This window comes from Magallana gigas, chromosome 2 (genome assembly GCF_963853765.1).
Source record: "Magallana gigas chromosome 2, xbMagGiga1.1, whole genome shotgun sequence".
NCBI classification, from domain to species: Eukaryota; Metazoa; Mollusca; class Bivalvia; order Ostreida; family Ostreidae; genus Magallana; species Magallana gigas.
The window spans coordinates 50207055-50230133 of NC_088854.1; the positions used below are offsets into that span (position 1 = coordinate 50207055).

A 23079-nucleotide genomic window follows, 5' to 3' on the forward strand; every position below is an offset into this window, starting at 1 on the left:
GAATAATTTTCTATTCCCCCATTTACTGGTATCAATTTCTGTTTATAATTTGTACGAGTTTTGGGGGTTTTTTTCATTTAGATTGATATCGTTCCTATTCAGTTATGATTGAACAATGTACTTTAATTAAAGGAATATATATCTTATCTTTTTTTATTTGAAAAATTGAAAAACAGACTAAAATAATGATGAAAGGCAATGACAAGTGATTAGAAAAGCTAACTCAAGTTGGTTATTCGTACAAGGTTTTACGATAAAAAATCTAAGTACCAAGCAGGCAATTTACCCCCCCCCCCCCACTATCACCACCATCCCTGTATCCACCCAAAGAAAAAAGAATGGACCTGAAACAAGTAAACCTAGAATATGTAATAAAGTTTAGTCAATATTCTACGGGGTCATTTTTCTACAACCCACACGGAGAAAAATGACCAAGGCCATAATTTCTACGATGTAACCCAAGTATTCTACGACTGAGTGGGTCATTTTTCTATGTAGAATAATGACCCTTGGTCAATATTCTACGGGGGTCACCTTTCGTCGTTACACCTGACATTAAATTCTAGATGTGGGATCAAAACCTCTTGCAAATCATTGCTAAAGAGTTTAAAACATAAGTCAAGAATTTCCGCTGTGTCGTAGGAACAGCATCTGCGCTAGCCAAGGGTTTCCGATCCGCACCGCTTCTCACGAGCAGATCAGAAACGATGTAGGAACAGGGGAATATGTGGCTTGTTATTTTGTTCAGGTTTTTCTCAAGTGCTAGACGACCCTCATGAATTTTTTCACAGTTGCACTCAGGAAGTGGTGCACACATTAACTTCCACTTGAGGCATCTTGTCCGGGTTTTTCGCACTGCTCTCCTGATCTGTATATTTAAAGGTGTAGTGGAGCATGGTCTGAGAATTGGAATAAAAAATTTTTAACAAACTTAAACATACCACTTCTAGTTAATAGACACGTCATTCCTCTTATATTCTGAAAAATGTAAGAGTAACCGTCCGGGCTATCAACCTGTGCAAATCCAGTGGTGTACGCATTGTCTTGGTTTGCACAGATTGAGCAGCTTGTATCCTAAAGCCTAAATCATCTATCTCTATAACAAAATTGATTCTTGACGAATAAGAAGTATGGTGTGTATTTCAAAAAGTCCAAGAAATGGTGCATAAAAAATAGGTGTTCATATCTTCCAGCATCATTGTCTTCAGTTGCAATTTATTTAAGCGATTTTGTTTAGCAATATGTGTCTTTTTCCGTATTTTGTGTGCATTTTTTTAAATTTGGTAGAAAACCTATGTGATGATAAATAGCTTCATATGATTGCGGAAGGCGCAAAAAGAATTCTAGGAATTCCAACCATTAAAAAGGAACCAATATCCGTAGTGCATTTGCAAGAAATTGTGAAAAATTTTGTGTCGATTGTTTGAACTTATACAACGTCAGAATTTGTGCTATGTATTACACTTTGTTTTGCTGGTTTTCTTCGTTACAGCGATATTACCAATTTGAAAATGTCAAATTTAAAATGTCATGACACGTATATCATAGTGAATATTAGACAGGTAAAAACCGATGTTAATAGAAGGGGTAACAACGTCATTGTATCAAAGACAGGTACATCAACTTGTCCAATTAGTTGGTTAATCAGGTACAATATATATTAGTTTTGCTGGTTTGAATTTAAATTCGGATGTAAATGTTTTTTCGCTCCGTCTGATATTTTAAATTTCAGAATAAGTATAAGTTAATCACGCAAAATCGACCTCTTTCTTACACGAGAGCGATGGAAATATTTCTAAACGTTTTGTCTCAGATAGGGGTGGACTGTAAATCATTTTGTCTACATAGTTTATGGAGGTTTGATGGTAAACAAATTCACCATCAAATCTACGTAAAATTTTAAAGATATGATTTGTTTAGCTATAAACTATTTTTTCACAAAAAAAATATCCATATATTCTAACTTTTAAATTTTGGTATTTTCCTATAATTTCATATAGATCTCTTCTTCTAAGGAGATAAATACAGTCTGAAAATGGCCACGACTATCGAGTCCTCTTAAGAATTGGCGGTGCAAGTTCTGCCGCCGCTAACAACAGTGTACCAGATAGGCTTATTAAAGAGCATGGTAGATGACGAACTGATATTGCCAAAGTCGGGTAAATTAAAGACAATAATAATAATACACAAGCATATATATCTACAAAGTTGGGAATATAATTATTGATATTTGTATCATTTCATATATTATACATTTACTGTTTATTACGGTATCCATTTGGCTCGAGGTTATAGCGAGTAGCATTCCTATAATTGCCTTTACTTAATTTTACATTGGAATAATAGAAAGAATATAAATATATGAGCTTTGAAGAAATAATTACTTTGTGAACATTAAAAACTATCCAATATATGTCTGGATTCAACATACTTTTGAAATGAAAACTATCAGAATAATTAATAAACACATTTAATCTAACAATACATTTGTATACATATAAAGCCACAACTGGCGTGCTGATAGTTTCATCGGCTTTATTGTCCATATGCTAGATGTGTACTTGTTAAGAATTAGATCTTTATACATTCAAATAAAATCAAGAGGAAAAAGACGTCAACTGCAATATTCTACAATGGGGAAACTGAATTATCTCTCTTTAGATATATAACTAATGAATGAACTATGCATACTAAATAACACTATATACTAATATAGTATTCAATATTCTGTTAAGTAATAATATCAATTTATCATCATCAATTTACTTAGGCGGATTAGAGCTAAACACACTAGTATAATTATATAATGCCAGAAACATTCAAACTTAGGGGCTTCATATGTGCAGGAATATCTTTGAAAGTTTTTTCCTTGATCACAAGGTGTTGTAAACAATATCTCTATGCTAAGTACAAAAAAGTAGCCAACTGGATGTAGCTATTTGGCAATCATAATATTTGACTGGCCACACAATTGCTGTATGCATTGGTAACTGCAGTGATTGATGATACTGTTGGATGGATGCATGTAAGGGAAGTCACTCAGGTGTCAGACCGTATCCTCAGCTGTGTCAACACTGTCTTTCATATACTTCCTGTTGAAAATGTCTATGGTAGTCTGATGACACGGTCGAAGGTCAAAGTCACAAAATCCAATGGAGAACTTGCTCTCTGCAGCTTTATATATGTCTAAACCCCTGCCGATTTTAACCACCCATCCAGTGTCAAACCTGAAAATTAAAAAATGCAATCTATAGTCATACTCTTTTTCTCAGTGATAACAAACACTGACAATGAATGACACTGCTTTAAAATCCCAAAAGAGTGCCGAGTCAGAACAGTTATAACTTTAATTTCAATGGTAGAATGACAGAGTAGCTGTATTAATAGTGGTGATTTACTTTAGTGTGACTGAGATCTTGTCTCTGCTGAGGTTTTAACATAGGACCCAGCACTGATGGAAGCTGAATGTTAACCCACTAGCCAGGGCTAGTAGGAATGCCATATATCTTATTTTACCCCTGATGGTTTTATCCAAAACTTTGATAATGATTCAAGTGAACAAATAAATTTTCTTCATCAGAATGAAATGACCAAAACTGTTGCTTTGTCAACTAGTATTTATGAAAGCATCAATATCAAACAATTAAATGTTTTAAAAAATATTTGTTTCTTAAATACAATGTTAAATGTCTTGGAAGTGTACATATACTAGTAGTACCAATTTATCCTTTTCTGTTTGTGCAGTATCAGTTTAAGGAATAAGAATGCAAGAGAATATTAAGGAAAGGCTTTAACAAGAATGCAAAAAAGGCATCCAACTGGCAGAGCATAAAATACATAAAACATTAACAAATCATCTAAACAGCATTTAACTTTTATATTACTGGTACTCTTACTATCAGAATTATTTACTTAATGAACCAGTACAGGCAAACTCCACAGTCACTTGCAGTTAATGCCTAATAAATTTATGATTACCGGTATCACCGAATATAAACCGCACCTGATCTCTCGATCATGCAGAGTGTCCGAGTACTTGATGGTCAGCTTTATATTGTGCTTCTGTAGGCTCTCTGACAACTGTCCCAACTTATCATGCTGTTGAGACTGGAGCTCAGGATTCTGAAAACACAAAAGTCAACAAGATTAAACTTAAAATAAATGTCAATCTATCCTTTCTGGGAAGTTCTTTGGATATCTAGTAAACACATTAATCCCACCCCATTCCCGTTCTCTCTAATGTCATAAAACAACCCCTGCATGTAAGCTGCATCTGCATAATAGTGTAGTTCATCAAATTGTGTTTATATTGTTCATTTAAGACTTTTTTCATATCCTGTAAATTTTTATTTTTCTGGGCCCAAAATTGGAATGAAATAAACCACACATTCATTTAAACTTTTAATAGGTAATGAAACAATCCTTGCATGTATAAACACCAACCTCATCACTCCCAGTTAACAGCCGGATCTCTTTCACTGGAGCTTTGGATTTCACAACCAATTCACAAAATCTCAGGAAATTGTATATCTACAAAAATTAAAACTCTTATTTCAAAAGTTACTCCAATAGATTTTCTTCTATCCATTGAGAACTTATGGATACTGTAGAACTATTTAATTTTTGGGGTCCAATATTTATGGATTGTCAACTTTTCACAAGTTTTGGGATGTAATTTCGTGCATTTTCTAAAATGATTAATGAATTAAAACAGTGTATCCTAATTTGCTGAGAATTTAAATTCGTTGGTAAAAAAAAAAAACAACAAAAATCAACATAACCTGAGCCAACACAAATTCTAATGATTTCACCATACCTGATGATGAGACCGAATGTATGGATCCTCCACTTCAATTTCTGTCAAAAACTGGTTGAGGAATCTGGAAAACAGTGTCTCGTAGCTGTAACCTGTGGCATTGCTCTCAATCTGAATCTGTTCATGCTGTTTTCCAGCTACATTTAAACAAAATACATGTTGCTGAGAGAAAACATAATTTGAAATCTATATTTCAAGGTACATTTTCTTTCCTTGATAATGCATATATTGATTTTATATTTATTACTTTTAAAATATTATCAAAATGAAAACATATTTATTATTGGACCCCCTCCTTTTCTACATCCAGTTGAAGGGAAAGCACCCTTTTGTTTAAATATCTTCTTGGAGAAAGGGTTCAAAATGATATACATGTGATAAATATATTTTTTTCGTATTCTAATGATAATAGATGCAATGTCAAAATTTGACAATCCAAGTTATATGAATCGTTTTTCCAATTAAACAAGGAATTTAAGAAGAAAGTTCAATAATATTTACATGTATTCCAGGCTTCCAGCCATAATATTGTCAACCTCTTAATCCAGAATCATACTGTATATAAGGTTATTTTCACCCCATGTAATTTTCGCCCTTCGACACTTGCAAGCTGTTTTGCCCAATCTTGAATCCACCCAGACACAGTTGTGTTTAAAGAGAGATATTTGGAGACATCAGAATTCGCCCAGTCTTAAATTCACCCGCTGACAATGAGGGCGAAAGGGTTGAAAATGGGGGCAAATATTTCCCTGTATAAAGTAGTGGACTTCAATGTTTAATTACTCAACATAAATACCTGCACTAAATCTGTGAAGAAATAATTTCCGTATTGTTGTATATTGAAAAAGGTTCAATATCACAGTATAAAACCTTTTAAATCCATATATCAATATATCTTGATCACCAGTATTCAAATAATTGAAGGCATCATTGGCTTTATGAAGATATCAACAAATGAATTGTATTGCTGCTCCATCTGAACTATGGCACTAACTAAACAGATTCAACAATATGGTAAATTCAATTCAATAAATATAAGCACCTGTCTTCTCATCCCTGACAAACTTTTTCAGTTCCTCTGCTCTTGCCATGTACTCTAGCATCTTCTGTCGAAATTTCTCCTTTTTGGCCCCATCTGACACCCCTGAAATAAACACAAATCAACGATGAATGTTATTCCACATGCACATACACAGGACAAAATTGTAGCATGTCAATGTACTCCAGCTAAAGACTACATGATATTTCACTGTCTGCAATCTTCAATAGAACAAAGTGAAATATTTTGAAATGTTTTAATATGGGGCTCAGTGAAAAAGACATTTTCTAGTTCTTGATTAAAGAATGATCGTAATTCCTACATTTACAAAAAATAATCAAAATACTGAATTACTGACGGGAGTTGATTATATCGATTTTTATTCATTTTAAAATCAATGAAATGTTACTTTGCTTAGCAAGCAGTTTATAACCTGTGTTTGAGTTACGCATATTTTTATAATATGAATTCTTGGACTTTTCCTACAAGAATTTTGAGAAAACCCCGTATGAATTGTGTTGTGTAATAATTAAAGATAGAATTTATTCCATCAAACTATGTATAAGAAATCGAAATATTCCAAAAATGTATGGATCCAAGCAATAATGAACTTTAGTCTCGTTCAACCAGATGCTCGTGTACACCAGGTCACGTGACAGCTTGATGACGCGACCTCTAAATATAGAATGACTCTCTGCTTGTCAGAGATTTACGGAGACAGCCGATGGTTTGAATGAGACTATATTGAACTCTGGCGTATGAATACAAACGACTGCAAAAAATATCTAAATTTTTCGTACTATTTAACATCTGAATATTTTCAAGGTGTTCATAAATAAATTTCTTAAAACACAATGCTTCAAGATACATTACATCGAATTTATGGATTATTTTCAAGAACTAAATCTTGTCAGCGGTGATGATTTGTGCTTAGGTCCAAACACTGTTTCACTTTCGGTTTGCCAGAGTGACTGCATAGGAGAGTTGATTAAACTCCCAAAAAACAGGACAAATGTAATGAAAGGAAATGATTACTCCTATTATCTGTATAAACTGTAACTTTCATCACCTCCAGCAGTATTGCCTTACTCTCATCACCTCCAGCAGTATTACCTTACCTGTCACCACCTCACCCAGTATTACCTTACTTTCACCACCTTAAGCAGTATAACCTTATCTTTCACTACCTCCAGCATTATAACCTGGCCTTTTACCACATCCAACTGTTTTGCCTTATCTTTCATTGACTCCAGCAGTATTACCTTACTTTCATGACCTCCAGCAGTATTGCTTTACCTTTTACCACCTCCAGCAGTATTGCCTTACCTTTCACCACCTCCAGCAGTATTGCCTTACCTTTCACCACCTCCAGCAGTATTGCCTTACCTTTCACCACCTCCAGCAGTATTGCCTTATCTTTCACCACCTCCAGCAGTATTGCCTTACCTTTCACCACCTCAAGCAGTATTGTCTTACCTTTCATCACCTCCAGCAATAGTTGCAGTCCCTCCTGATAACATGTGACGGCCTCATCATACCGCTTGCTAGAGTCCAGCTCCACAGCTCGTTTCAGTATACTGATGGCAGAACTCTCCACTCCTTGCAATTTGTCTGCCATTTACTGTAAAATACAATGAACATGCATCTCAATATATTGGTTATTTAATAATATTTTAATAAAATAATAGGCAATACTTCATTTGCAATTGCTAGAAGAAATTAAACAAAGTCCAAAGGACTTGATTGCCTGACCTAAAGATATATTTGCATTGCAAAATGAAAACAACATGAATTTTTGCACAGGTCTGAGTATAAAGTAAATAAGACATCATTTAGGTGCAATCTGATTAAGATCAGCTGTTCTGATACACTACTGTGTTTGAGAGTGTTAGCATATCAGAACAGCTGATTTTAATCAGATTGCATTGAGGTGGTGACCATCTCAAAGGGCCCACATAATAAACAACAAAAAGATGAAAAGAATTTAGAGGCTACATTCATATGATGACTTTATGATATAGGATGTGCTAAGATCTAGAACTAAAATTGGAAGTCACACATTAAGGTCAAGCAAAGTCACACAATATATATGGCAGATAGAACAAAGAAGAAAAATAAAAACAAATTCTATACAAGTATTTTACATAGAGGTCTGCTATGATCTTTAGCTTTTCACATAAAAACCTAATTTAAGATAACTGTACATCACTTACCTACAGAAAAACTTATCATAAAGTCTGGGTAAGATTAGGTTGAAGGGAGAGAAAATAAGGTCCAAAACTGGATTTTAAAGCTATCTGGTATCACTTTAGCCATTGACTAAAAATAGTTTCATTACCAGGTATGTGAAATATGAGCAAAAAAGGATCAAAGGCAAATAATATATGGTCCAAACAAGGATTTTCCAAAGAGTTTCAATATGACCTTGACCTTAAATCTAGAAATATGGTTCAAGATCACTGCAAATAGTTTTTTGTGGGTGAAGTATAAAACAGATTGGGCCAACAGGGGTGAATATATGGTGGGGATAAGCACTACATGTAAGTCTGCTATTGTAAGACCTTGACCTCGGTTCGTCCCAGAAAATTGGTTCAAGGTCACTGTACACTTCACCCAAAGGCACTCTGTGGATGAATTATGAGCCAGATTGGGGTTGGGGTTGGGGTAGGGGGGTAAATAATTTTTATGTAACATTTCATTTGAAATAGGCCTGGGGCATAACTCTTTTCATTACAATATATTTTGAATTTGTAAAATATGTATATTTCATAGACTTTAAAAACCCTTTGAAAGTGTTCACAGGGAAACAATTTGAAAACTTCTACAACATTTTAGATCACCTAGCAAATTGGTAAATATCATCCACAAGACCACAACTCCTCTCACATACCCAGGCCCAAATGCATGAGAACATTTTCGCAGTGGCACAAACATCAGCACAGATAAGACTAAACATCAACATTGCCAAGACAAAGATCTTAGGAGCAAACACGCCATCAAATGCTATGTTAAATATGGAAGGAAAGGAAATTGAGGTGGTAGAAAATTTCACCTTCTTGGTAGTATAGAGGGCCAGCAGTGAGGAACAAAGGCTGACATAAAAAGCTAGAATAGGATAGGCCAGAGTAGCATTCCTGCGACTTGAAAATATCTGGAAAGCAAAGGGAATTACAACATGTTGTAATCAAGTTAGACTGTAAAGGCAGGTACCTATATGGTTCAAAAACATGGAGGATGACTGTCTCTACAACAATTCAGACATTTATCAACTCATATCTGTATCTTCTAGATCAGATGGCCTAACAAAATCAGTAACTTAGATTTGTGACAGAGAACAATAAAAGCCTTGATTGAAGAAAAAATAATGAAGAGAAGTAGGAGATGGCTAGGGAATATGCTACACAAGACACATTGTATCAAGGCAAGCCCTATACTGGAACCCCAAGGAAGATGCAGAAGGGGCAGGCCAAAGAACACTTTGCAGAGAGATTTGGCGGTGGAAATTTAATTAAAAGAATGGGCAAAAAAACTGGAAAAAGGTGGAAAGGATTGCACAGACTAGAGGGGCCTGGAGAAATCTTGTCAGTGGTCTATGCCCCAGAAGGAGTAGCAGGCATAAGTAAGTAAGTAGGTAAGGGGGGCAGGTATACTTTTCACATCACTTTCACTACTTATTTCCTTTTTCCTTATTTTCAATGCAATTTTTACATGGTCACAGAAAAGGGGGTGGGGGACCAACTCCATGTTAATTCAATTAACTGATGCTACGTGCCTGATAAAGATAAAGAAACATTTTTAGATTTTTGTATCTTTTTAAAAGGCATTGCCCTCCATACTTCTTTCATCGACACTGTCTCCAAAATCCTTTTATAAGCCGCAGCCTATTGTCGGTTTAAAATATTTTGCTGTAGAGGTCTCACCTGTGTGGATGTACAGGTTACATTTAGGTCACCATATTACTTAGTTGCATTGAAATTATCAAATTTTTATGCACCTTTTCCAGGAGAATACTAACATCAAATATACAGGCTAATGCATTATTTAAAAACAGAAAAACAAAGTCAGAGACCACGAAGGGAATACATGTACTACACTTTGTCCTCGAGTTACAGGTGTGCAATGGGGTGTAACAAAATTGAAGGTTTTATATGTCTGTTTGACAGTGCCTAATTATGAGTGGTGTCCAGCTTTTTTAATGAAGGTTATCAACTAGATATTGGAAGAAAACCATAACTGATTATAAAACATCTAGATTATTTCAGAACAAGTGCCTAGAAAGAAAATAAAGAATAAAATGAAAACAATTTAAAACTTAAACAATGCAAGCTGAATAACAGAAATAGCAGGACTTGATATCATCAGTTGTGAAATACAAAGATGGAATGATATTGTATATAACGTTAGGGCACATACTATGAGAGGGATATGATGATCGACTGCTAGATACCCTTGGGGTGGTGGCTTGTGGGCAAACACGCAAGAGGAAGACCAAAGACCACCTAGAGAGGACTGTTGAACAACAAAGGAACTAATGCAACTGGTTGGCCTAGCTGAACAACCACATACACAGCAGCTAAGGACAGCAAGAGATAGCCTATTATAGATGTGAAGTGTTACAGCCTGCTGGTGTGGAGAGAAAAAAAGGTTATGGTAAGATTATAGAAGGTTATCAAAAATAGAACAATATCTGTCCCTGAATTTCTTATTCACTGATCTGCCAAATGTTCGTTCATTCAATTTGAAAGACAACAGCGTACCCTGAGTAAGGGGAAATTTGCGCCTGTTTACCTTACTCACTATCTTTTCTTTGTTTAATGAAAGACGAAGACCCGACATATTGAGGCTTTTAAAATGGCATATTCGTCTCCAGCTCTTTTGACTGCCAGTATGTGGAATTTGTTTCACTGTATGTTCATGTTCAGTCACTCTATTTTCACTTTCGGTTTCCCCGGAAGTGAGGAAAACTATAGAAGTGTGTGTGTGTGTGTTGGGGGGGGGGGGGGGGGTTCAAAGGTTCTGTCCGCGAGTGTATGTGCAATATATAATTATTGCACGTCACTGTACATGTAAGAAATGTATCAATAATTCATTTTCGCCGTTTTCGAGTTCTGAAATACATACCTTGCAGATATGCGTATAGTAGTTTGAGAGAGAGTTGATTCTTGAAATTAAAAGCCTACTTGACTTCAAGACATGTCACTGGCGTCGGAAGCAAATTGAAATCCTAATCCGGGGGGGAGGGGGGGGGGGTATATACCTATATCCCCGAGTACCCAAACTCCGTCACCATATGCAGAAAACAGTCCGCGTTTCTCTGCAAATTATTTTTGCGGTTTTTATCATTTGCAATCACTAAATATAACATGAAACGTTATAATTTATAAAATTATTTACAAAAATATTTTTATTATTATTCAAATAAGCCCTCTGAATACGACGTTTATCACACGTGCTATCATAACTTATGAACCTAACTCCGTCACCCACATGATCTATGATACGCCAGGGAATGAAGACACATTAACAATTTAGTTTAAACTCAACTTGTATCTAGGGCAAGTTATAATAAGTAAAATCGGTGTATGCAATTTAAATTGTATATCATTTCATCAAAGTGAAATGATCGCCAGAATAAAAAAAATGGTCCTTGTAACAACAATCACAATGACCTTTTCAGAATGTATGGATGTCGTTTGATTTCTGTCCTTACATGTTTCAAATATATCATATCAATAATGAATATATTAATGGTTATATTATTTATTTATTACATTTTTAATAAATGTAGCATATTCTATAATTACCGACACACCGTATTAAATCTGTAACCCTGTATAAGGCAAAAATTACGGCATGAGCGATTTGACGTTATCATCAATGTAGTGCATAAAGGCTATTGCGGACTGAAAAAAATGTATTAATAACCTTCAGTAATAAAAAATAAATTACATGTGAATGTTTCATTTTGACCTCTCTTAAAATGACTGACCACAGTAAATAATCAAATAGGCCCGCATGTCAGAAATATCGTTATTTTAGTGCACCCGTAAAAAGGTGTCAGCTGATTTCACGCAATTATTGTTGCATAAAATGAACAGGGTGTAATTTTGTTATGTTTGAACACATTCTTAAATTTAAACGTTGTAAACTGTTGACATTTGATTGAGGATTTTTGACATGCAAAAAATGACGTCATAATCGCACTTGATTTCAAACGGCGAGGAGTTTCCCGAAAGTGACGGAGTTAGGGTAGTGACGGAGTTAGGGTGCTATGCGATACTTCCAAAACATAAATTTACCTACCGTTTTTCCCCAAATCATGAAATTCCTAATCCGTGGGGGGGGGGGGGGGGGGGGGGGTAGGCCTATTACTCCAACTTTCTCAATCTTTCAAGGTTAGGAACAACTATATTTCCGGCGATAAAAAGTGGGGGGGGGGGGTGCTAAGCCCTCTATGTTGCTATGTGCTTAATGGTTAGGTCTACATTTGCAAAAAAAAGTGCCCCCCCCCCCCCGGTTCCGACGCCTATGCATGTAGTTTCACACATAGTTTGTCCATATCTCTGCACAAGAAAATATATGTTTGCTTCAAAAATCATTTTCAATCATAAATTATTTCTATATATAATTCAGATGAAGGTGATTTTTATCTTATTGTTTCAGTGTGTGTGTGTGTGTGTGTGTGTGGTTCTCTTACAAAATCCTCAAGTTTTAATTAAACATATCTTCGAAACTGTTTGTTATTACCCCCCCCCCCCCCAATTTGGTGTGTTATTTTACCAGGTAAATCGACCCGATAGCTTTTTGAATCATATCTAGACCGAGACAGCTGCATATTACGGGCCACCCCTCTAATGGTAACTGTTTGCGGTTTACCTCAAACTTAATTTGTTGACATAAAACAGGAAAAGCCTTGTCACCCAAAGCCAAATATTGCCTAGTTGGCTTGGTTGGTCGATAGGGATGGGTGCTACGTTGCTTTGAAATTTGACATAATACATGTAAAATACCAAACGATGCACAGGTGCTTTAGGACAGGGCCTAGCATTCGGGACGATTTGCCTAGTTATTAAAACCAATATAGGTGTACATGTATATCTGAGTTAAAGATACATGTATTTCAGTTTTAAAAAGATCGATATTGCCAAAAAAGCATAATTAAATGCTTCCTTTTTCTGTAGTATAATATGCATGTACATGTATGCACACTAACTCGAACACAACTTTTCACGTCAAAATTAGCTTTTTCAACAAATACGGGATTTTATGATTTTATATGATATCCAAGATTTAAGAGTGATTTAAAATTCATTTTAATGAACAGTGTATCATTCTTATATTCTTTGTAAAAAGCTTACAATTCCAGCGTATGTGTATTTCACAGTAGTTCTAATAATCAATGAGGTTTGTTTCAAAATTAAAAAAAAAAAAAACTGGCATTTTTGTTTTTAACCTTTGCAAAAGGCACATGATTTGTCATCAACAAGAACAGAAGGGAGGCGTATGTACGGGAGATTTATGCAGTCAACAAGTTCCATCCATTTCAAGTTGATTCCTTTCGATGGCAACTAAATGCATTACATAATTAAAGCTTGTAAATTTGCCGAGTGAAACGATTGGAGGATGATTGCAACTATTGCCAGTATCGGATTCGTATTTCCGTTTTCTGTATCTTTTACTGAATGTTTAATGAGTACAAATTTTGGCTGGGATCATTTGAACTGGTATTTCATTTGAGGATATTCTCTATTTGATTTTTATTTGATTTTATTTTTTTTTTTTTTTTGTTATTAGTTCCCATATACTTATAGTTAAGTTATTGTTATAGTTAGTCTTTGAATTAGTAATTCTCTTATAAAAGAATCTAGCTCTCTCTAGTCAAATGTTTGTTAAGAACCTCTAATGATGTTTTGGTTGATGCCAATATTAAAATAGTTAATTTTTGTTTTGAACATATTTTATGAGTATATTAATTTGATATAAATAACAATAAAAACAAAAATATATTTAATAGCAAGGTGCTTCCAGTTTAAACACAGGACAAGGCAAATTAATATCTTTCAACACTTTATTGTAATCTACGGAAGCTATAATTGAGGCCATGCAGTTCAGTAAATAAATCAATTTATATTGCGTTACATCGCAATATTTATTGCGTTTTAATGCAATCTTTTATTACAAAATTGAATAGGTGATATCACCTTTTCAAAAAGTAAAATCATCTATTTGAATAGGTGATTCATCTATTCAAACTCAAAGAGTGATACATGTATCTTCTTTTTTTTTCAAATATGTTATATCCCTTGTTCAATTCACAAGATAAATAGGTTATTGATAGATGATAATACCTATTCTAATAAATGCTATCACTTTTTGAATAGGTGATATCACTAATTCAAATCAGTGATATAACAATTACAATAAATGCCAAATCAGTCCGTCATATTGTATAAACATTTTCATTTCATTTGACAATGATATGATAAAGCATTTTGGATGGCAGTAATACATGCAGTGTATGTGCGGACTATTTGATTTTAGTGAATATTTAAGATTCGATTTATGAGAAACAATATAAAAACCATTAGAAATAGAGGTGAGAGCACGACGAGAAAAGCGAGAAATGTCTAACATTACGTTTGATGGAAAATTGACGGATGATTGTGGCATAACATAAGTAACCTTTTTTTTGGTTTGAATAAACAAGTCAGGTTCAAATCAAAAAACAGTTTTGCAATAAAACGCAATAACTATTGCGTTTAAACCCAATACCTTTTGCGATTAAACGCAACGATTATTGCGATTAATCACAAAATTATTGCGTTTAATCGAAGAAATGTTTGCGTTTAATCGCAATATTTGCTTTGCGTTTAGACGAAATTATTTTTTGCGTTTAAACGCAATACTTTTAAGTTTAAACGCAATACTTTTAAACGCAAAAGCTATTGCGTTAATTCGCAATCTTTTGCGTTTAAGCAAAAGATTGCGATAAAACGCAGTAGTTATTGCGTTTAACGCAAAAGAAATTATTGTTTCTTCTAAGCTGACCACAATGAGCTTCCGTAGTAATCACCCCACCACCAAACTCATATTTTTGTTTAAAACATAAAAAGATATATTGCTTTTTATATAAAATTATCAATTTTTAAATTCCTCACCATTTTGAATATTGAAACCAATTCGATACGTCTAATCACACCCGATTCTTTGAAATGAACTGATTTCAAAATATTTTTGACTACAAAGTCATTAATTCAGGAAACCAAAATCGAGAAATAAATAAACATGTAGGCTACATAAATCTGAGCATATATTTATTTGAAATTTCGACTTGTCATTACTTTCAGTAAAGACTATATTTTTAGGTGTAAACAGACAAGGCAGTATAACTGTCCTATTTATTCCGGATGTTTTCATACCTGGAATTTTAATCAATTTATTTAAACAATCAAATGCTTTCTTCAGGCACGTAGTATCAGGAGGGGGGGGGGGCAGGGGGGCCTGCCCCCCCCCCCCCCACTTTTTCTCACAGCAACTAATTTTTTAAAATTTACATATAAAAAATTGAATTGTCATGGAGTTCCCCCCCCCCCCCCCACTTTTTTGGAGGATGTAAAAAATTGATATGGAAAAAAAGGGGAATTAGGATTGAAATTGAAGTTATATACTATGCTAGCCACCCCCCCCCCCCCCCACCCCAGATTATATATACCACAATGAATATTATCAAAATGTGTGTTTTAAAACAATTTAAACAAGGACTTGGACTTCCAGTTATATACGTAACTATTTATTTCTTGCGTCAAAAAAAATTTAAAATGACGCTGGTTTCAAGCGAAACACACACCGATTGCGTGGTCTTAGCTCAAAAGACACACAAATCTTGTAAATTTCAGCCATGACAGAGTTGCCAACTATGGAATAGACAGGCCTACGTCACATTTCCGTTTGACACAACTACCCAAAGTCCAAGCTATTGCTAAAATGGTTCTACAAAATATCATATGATAGCATGTACAGCAGTTTGGCATCACATTACAATGATTAACTTCTATTAATCTTCGATCAAGCTTGTAATAGGTATTTTCTAAATTATTGAGTTCTTTCGTATACTAGTAGTCCACTCTACTTATGTAAATGGCTTAACTGGTTTATAAACACTTTTGAATGATAAAGATATGTTTCTTTCTTAATTCGCCATAAAATTGACATTTCAAAATAAAATGGAACTCGTCCTCAATATCATTTTGATCATACATATTACAAAGACCGTCTGACTTCTCAACAAGTAGTTGTGCCTGCCTTTTTAATTGTTCAAAGAACGGAAAGAATTTCTATATTCAGTGGCGTCGGAAGCAAATTGAAAGTGTGTGTGGGGGGGGGGGGGGGCTAGACTAAGCCTTAGAAACTTGACAAGCGAAAAAAAACCTGATTCCCCAAATCATCAAATTCCTAATCCGTGATCCGTGGGGGGGGGGGGGGGGGGTGTATACCTATAGTTCCAAGAAAAATTCTTACCTACCAAATTTTTCTATGACTCCAACTTCTCAATATTTCAATCTTTTCAAGGTAAATTTAGGTGCAAATGTTTGCTGCGAGAAAAAGTGAGGGGGCTGAACCATAATGAATGTATTTGGTTTTACGTGGGTAAATTACTAGTACCCAATCTGTTTTTTTATGCAAACTCTTCAGTTTGCAAAATGTCCCATACAAACCTTGTAAATGTTATTGATTCGACATACTAGTATTTACCATTCTATCTAAATATTGCAATATATTGAACATTGACCTTCTATGTGTGTTAAAGCTCTATACTGTAGAATATCCTATCTAAATCTGTAATGAATATGGTCATCGTAAAAAAAAAACCGTTTTGATACTAAAACATAAACGCGTGTGTATGATATATAAATATGTAAGTACAAACATTTTTTGTTGAGATTCAGTATAAAACCATTGATTAGTTAGTAATTACCTATGTATGAAAAAACGACCCGTCATTGGTTAAATATTTGTAATTTTCTTTCAGAACTAAGAAAAAGACAAATCAAAAATTTAAAAAATGCAGAATTAAAATTCTTTGTCCAGGATGGTAGTAAATCTGTTTAAAACCCCAAAATGGTGATATTATATCAATGGCATAGTGCAACACTACCCATATAAATTGGCGCGTGCCAAGCTCGTGAATTAATCCACGATAAAGACATGTCGTGTAGTTCAATTTTCTGTCGTCTGCTACTGTGGTTTGTTACCGTCTGCTATTGTAAGCATCATTCAAAATGTGTCAACATTACAGTTTTTGAGGTAAGAGTGTATGCAAAACTCGACTACTTTTACTTATCTAGCAATTTGCAAAAACCATTTGTAATTTTTCAAGATGGTATAATTCAGTGTATCACAGCACTAACTATGTTTACCTTTAGAATACCAAAATCAACATCTCGTGCGAAGATCTTGATATTTCTGAAAAAGGTGAGTTTTCAATTCTATGTGGGAAGGTAAAAAAAGTGTATTATTGTCCCAAAGAGTTATTCTAAAAACTCAATAACTGAATGCTTATTTGACATAAAATTCTAGGTTTATGGTCTGGCTTAAAGGGGCTTAAAATATCAAATGCATGTTAGTTGCAAGATTATAGGAAATCTAAAAGAGACGTAAACTTCTACAAAAGTCGTTGAGAGATTAAAAATACATATACATTTTTTTTCAATTAAGATTTATAAATGACTTTTCAATAATTGCATAATGAAAGTAATGATTGGGGACATGTTCATACCCCTGGTCAGTGGAAAACTGGAATATCTATTTTGTACGGATTTTATGTCCGTTTAGCAGAAATTTAAAATTTTTATTTTTAACCATCAGTTATTTTGATTTTTAAACAAAGGAGCAATTTAATATTTTGTCCGCCTTTTATTGTCATTTTACTTTGAAGTTGTCATTACACATGTACATAGGACAAAACTAGTTTGAAAATTAACTAAATTAAAGAATTTTATTCTTGTTATTCCATTTCTATAAATTTTGTCTGATAGACATTGTTATTTTATCGATACATTCATCTATCCTCAGAGTGCCACAAGGACGTGGTTTTTGGACATTACGTCACTCCAACATACCGAGCTGTCAGGGATGTTCAGCGGAAGTGTTTTAGCGAACGTAAACGAGAAGTCGCGTGGAATGCCACGTGTAAGTTATCGCTGACGTACATCCCTACCCATAAAAAATAATATACTAATAGTCACTCCTGTACGTTAGAAAGAATTTATAGTCATATGTACACTGTACATATTATGATAAGGCACACCTTATAAAAATATGATGTGTTTATACATATATTTGATTATTAAAATTTTTGAATTTTTTGTTCATGTTGTTCAACAGACGACTCGAGCACGGGAGGATATCTAGTGCTGTACCCCGAGGATCCGTCATGGTCAGCCTCTCTCTGTAAGGTCATTTTGGTCAAATCGGACAGCTCCTTCAGGGTAAGGCAGCGAGTTCCTTTGATTGTGTTCAACTGCATGTTTGGGACCCTTAAGTTGCTGACTAAACTCGGGACATTTCGTTTAAAGATTAAACCTTTAACAGACCTCTAAAAATGTGATTTGCATGTTTATTTACTATTAAAAGCCAGGAAAAGGCGATAAATATTAATTTTGTTGGGGAAAATGCCGGTTAAAAAATTGTCAACCACAGTAAAAAGCAGATAATAATGCAGTGAATTATTTAAACGGTTCTCCTTTGGGACTGACGCATTATGTTTGAAAAAGGGGGGAAATTATTTCACGGTGTGTAGTGGACTCCATGAATTATTTATGAACAATTTCAGGGGACCTTCAAGACCTACTTCCAAACGACTAGTACTCTCTTTCCCAATGTCCAGCCACTATGGAAAATTAAAAAAGAAAAGGGTAAATCGATTTCTGTGTGGTGGTTTGAAAGCCATGATTGTGTTTTTAAAACTTTCCAAGAGTTTCTAATTATCCACGTTTTAGTAGATGGTGGTACCAATTGTAGAAAATATTACTGTTTCTTTTAGAATGGGTTTCATCTTTATTGATAACCAATTGGGTCGCTTCCTATTTGAACATTTCGTTTGAAGTTCAAACATGTAAGAAGTTCAACTACGACGTTGAGCTATGGAAAAGCGACGGAAAATTATACGAAAAGAAAACAGTTACTCAGGTATTATCTTTAGGATTATATGATCGTAGCTTTAGTTATCCATGACATTTAGGAAAAAGTTTCTCTTCTTAAACAATACAGTTCTGATATTCTATCTTTTCATTACATGTCTAATTTCAGAACTTTGCGATATTTCTTGATATCGATCCGGGGTCATACTTTGCAAAGGTATATATAAAAAAAAAATTGTGTTCTTTTACGACTGTTTAGAACTTTTAAAAATCGACATGCTATTACACATTTCTAAATTTTTATTAGATCAAGGTTAGCAACGCTGGCATTTGTCACTGTGTTAATAGCCACCAGTGTAAACAGTATGAGGACTGGAAAACAGATGACTTTATCCACCCCTCCCAGTGGAGAACTGGTAAGATCATCTCACGCTGTCTTGTTTGCCTCAAATAAAAAAAGAACAAAAACAAAATCAAAAAAACAAAAAACAAAAAAAAAAACATGGGACAAATAACACTAAAGATTATGCGTCAAATAATTATGTGTCGTAAAACTACTTAACCAAATAGGGAAACTTGATATTGATAAATGATGGAGGAAAACAAACACAATTATGACGTTTATTGGAACGACGTATCAATATTTAAATTTACTGTATGCAAGAAAAAAAATCGCCCCGTTTTTTTCCCCGGCCTTTTCGCCCTTGTTGCCAGCTGTCGATTTTAAGACTGGGTAAATTCCAGTGTTTCAAATTGTCTCTCTTTGATTACATCTGTGTCTAGGCGAATTCAAGACGGAGCGAAACTGTTTGTAAGTGTAGAAGGGTGAAAATTACACGGGGTGAAAATAACCATGTGTACAGGGATTTCCGGTTTCTGAAAGTTTGGTATTATTTATATTCCTGTTGTACATGTATTGGTTGTCTGTATACAGATTGGCAAACTCCAAAAGGAACACGATTAATGATTTGTATAACATTAGCTGCTTATTGCCTTATAATATCGTTTATATCGTTCGATGGGGTTTTATATCGTCATAGATCAGTGGCTAAAGTATTGGGCTTCTGAACCGCAGATCATGAGTTCGAATCCGCCTGGAGCTTTTGTTCATGTTAACTGAATTAAATTTTTGAAAATGTAATTTTCATCCAAAATTGCACATTTTTTTGCCTATTAGACTTAAATACTTCTTATCCATTATGATATCTATCATTATAAAGTAATTTTCTGCTGATTTGATAAAATATTTCACGGTGTAGTGAGCCACCTTAACCCAATGCGCTACGCTGTTGGTGACAATTTTGGGAAAGACACTACCTATATAATTACACTTCATTTTCAAATTATTGTTTATTTCTATAAACAAAACGTCACAACATGGAGGTCTCCCATACCACCTTAATGTATCATTATATCTTTAGCATCAACCCCATTTACAAAATGTTATATGCATTAATGAATTTCTACAGCTGGCTCTTAACTTTTTTGTTGAGTATGTAAAGCTAGGCAAATAACATGTAAAGTATTAATTAAATGGTTTTAATTTTTGTCCAAATGTCTTAAAAGATGATATGCAAAATTGAATTTCTACGAGTTCTTAAATTATCAAAGAGTTAGTCATTTACTTCATACTAATTTTTACTATTATTTCGATGGTTATTGCTTGTTTTGTGGTATTTAATTGATAAAAGTAGTTACTTTTTTGTGGGTTTTTCGGTTTGTTTTGGGTTTTTTGGGGGTTAGATTTTTTTGGGGTGGGGGGGGAGGGCTTTTGTGTGTTTTGTTTTGCTCTGAGTATTTTGTTTGTTTGTTTTTGCTTTGTTTTGTGTTGTTTTTTTTAAATCTTTTTTATTTGTTTGATTATTTTGATTTTGATGGGAATGAAGGTTGTTGGATAGATACGATTATGTGCTAGTTGATGTATCTATTTGTTGTTAACAGAGAAGACAGCGGAGCGTTTCGTGCCGGTGACACTGGTGTACGCCGTCACCACTGTTATGGTCTTGACCTTCTTCGGAGTGATTGCGACTGTTGCTCTGACCATCTTTTTCAAAACCGTTTCAGGTACGTGAGTCGTAACATCACATTTTGCTTTTTGTAATATTTGGTAACTCGATCAGCACTGTTTGCCAAATCAATTCGATGTAGAATTGTTAGCCCCTTTTTAAAAAAGAAAATTGTATGCATTCATAAACCGCACTATGTCGTTTTTTTGTAGCCAGGCGTTTCAAAAAAACGCGAACAAAGAATAAAAGAAAGGTTATTTTGTATGCTACAAATGAAAACAAATGTCACCAAAAAGCTGTGATTGTTTTACAAAGAAATATCTCTAGTACCTGTAAACAACAAGTGAGCTGCAGGTTTATTGAGCCTGATGATGTCTACAAAAAGGAAATATTCAAAGTTCCAAGTAACACATTGCTCGTGATCATTCTATCAAAATCCATGTTGAAATGTTTGCAGCGATCCGAGGACTTGGCTGTAAAGAAAACTTCAGAAATAATTTTTGTTAATCTTTTAGAGAAGTGCAAAATGATTGCAAAGATGCCATGGTCGAAAATAATGCCACATCAAGACAACATCACCATGTTCCATCTGCCTAAAGATACTGCAATGTTCTACCACTTCATTTTCACCCGTCTTCGTAAAATGAAAAACAAGGAGATTCCTCATATTGCCGAAAAAGCGCCGAATTCAGATAAAACGCTGTCGCAACTGCACAGGTCCCTACAAATAATTGATCACAGTGCCTCACGATTAGTCCCAGAAAAACCACGACCAAGGGCTTTGTCAAATCAGTCCTTCGACAGCATCTCACAGGTTATCGCCATTAACAAAAGGAGGAAATACCGATGCACCAGACGAATGCTGGGTTTCCAATTGACCTCGAACGGTTCCGAACACATTGTATTACCGGGTCATTTTACTTATACAAACGAGGATACCGCAACCGGCTGTGACTATGAAGGATTAATGGTTTCTTCTGCAGACGAGACAGAGAGTGACGTAGAGCAGAGGTTGTGGCACGATACATCCCCAAAGTACAACACTCGCAGTGCGGATCCGCGAAAGTTTTCGCTACTCTCGGACAATGGTCTAATGTCGGATGAGATGGAGGCAGTAAGCATCGGAGGGAAAAGTGTTTAATAATGTGTTATGCAATGAAGAACACTCGCTGTCAAACTTTTGGAAAGACTAAAAATCTAAACTTTACAAGCTTCTTGTTGGGGAAAAGTTCGGTATTATTTCTAATGATTTAAATACCCCCCCCCCCCCTTTAACAAATAAAATAATAATAAATTACATTATTTTAACCACTACATTAATTTGAGTAAGATATATTTTGTGTAATGAAATAATATGAGTGCGGAAAGTAGGTAAAGTGCCTGTAATACAATGTAGGATGGATAAGGGACTGAAAAAAACTGAGGACCATGCAACATGAAATACAGCATTACTTTAAAACATACATTCTCAGCTATGTTTTTTAACAACGTAACGATTTCAGTGTTCCTCAAGTTCAGCGATTCAAGCATAAAGTTTGCCTGAAAGAACCGAGCTATTTAGGTTTGGGTACGTTTCAAGTAACAACTTTCGAACATTTTTTCGTCGCAAAATCCCAAGGATTATACTTATACATGTAGTTGGAAATCTGCTATTAAATGCTTTTTTCATGCTATAAAGCTAATTATTTAAAATTATTTATTTTTTATTTATTTTTTTTTTTTTTTGCTTTTTTGCATGCCTTTATAATGATACAAAGAAGATAATTTTAATAAATAAGCATTTGTCCTATGATATCGTATTTAACCGTGTTTTTTTTTCATATATGGTTTTAATCACAAAGTTCGGCATGTAGTTACACAAAGAATCCTTCACTAGATCCAATATGCCGAATACTTTTGTGTATAATAGTAAAACATGTACAGTATCTTTAAAATTATGTAAAATATATTGCTGGGTATGTCATTTACAAAACTTTTATAATTTACTAAAAGGCGTTTTTTCATCTCGTTAATTACGTCAGCAAAACATTTTACTTGCAGTTTTCTACGTTATGTTTTGCAGTTTCAGGTTCAGTGGCT

General features: G+C 34.4%; 2 protein-coding genes across 7 annotated transcripts; one reads left to right on the plus strand and one right to left on the minus strand.

Moving 5' to 3' along the window:
- Positions 1-2453: 2453 nt before the first annotated feature.
- On the minus strand, positions 2454-10796 carry LOC105321964 (MIT domain-containing protein 1). Of its 4 annotated transcripts, none has more exons than XM_066077002.1 (7): positions 10653-10796; positions 7332-7476; positions 5859-5960; positions 4817-4953; positions 4444-4530; positions 4004-4122; positions 2454-3227 (listed from the first exon to the last, which is right to left on the minus strand). In XM_066077002.1, the coding sequence occupies exons 2-7, from the start codon at positions 7471-7473 to the stop codon at positions 3047-3049; spliced, it is 768 nt and encodes a 255-aa protein (XP_065933074.1). In that variant the 5' UTR covers positions 7474-7476; positions 10653-10796; the 3' UTR covers positions 2454-3046. The 4 variants fall into 4 exon arrangements, with proteins under 4 accessions (XP_065933074.1, XP_065933073.1, XP_065933075.1 ...); XM_066077001.1 differs by having other exon boundaries at positions 10644-10796; XM_066077003.1 differs by lacking the exon at positions 10653-10796 and adding an exon at positions 10269-10409.
- LOC105321974 (uncharacterized) lies at positions 10366-22726 on the plus strand. 3 transcript variants are annotated; one of them, XM_034443721.2, is made up of 10 exons: positions 10366-10505; positions 17279-17327; positions 17928-18044; positions 18240-18343; positions 18688-18769; positions 18898-19043; positions 19164-19211; positions 19302-19410; positions 20936-21058; positions 21213-22723. In XM_034443721.2, the coding sequence occupies exons 1-10, from the start codon at positions 10503-10505 to the stop codon at positions 22139-22141; spliced, it is 1710 nt and encodes a 569-aa protein (XP_034299612.2). In that variant the 5' UTR covers positions 10366-10502; the 3' UTR covers positions 22142-22723. The 3 variants fall into 3 exon arrangements, with proteins under 3 accessions (XP_034299612.2, XP_065933072.1, XP_019920303.3); XM_066077000.1 differs by lacking the exon at positions 10366-10505 and adding an exon at positions 16588-17159 and having other exon boundaries at positions 21516-22726; XM_020064744.3 differs by lacking the exon at positions 10366-10505 and adding an exon at positions 16590-17159 and having other exon boundaries at positions 21213-22724.
- The last annotated feature ends 353 nt before the right edge of the window (positions 22727-23079 follow it).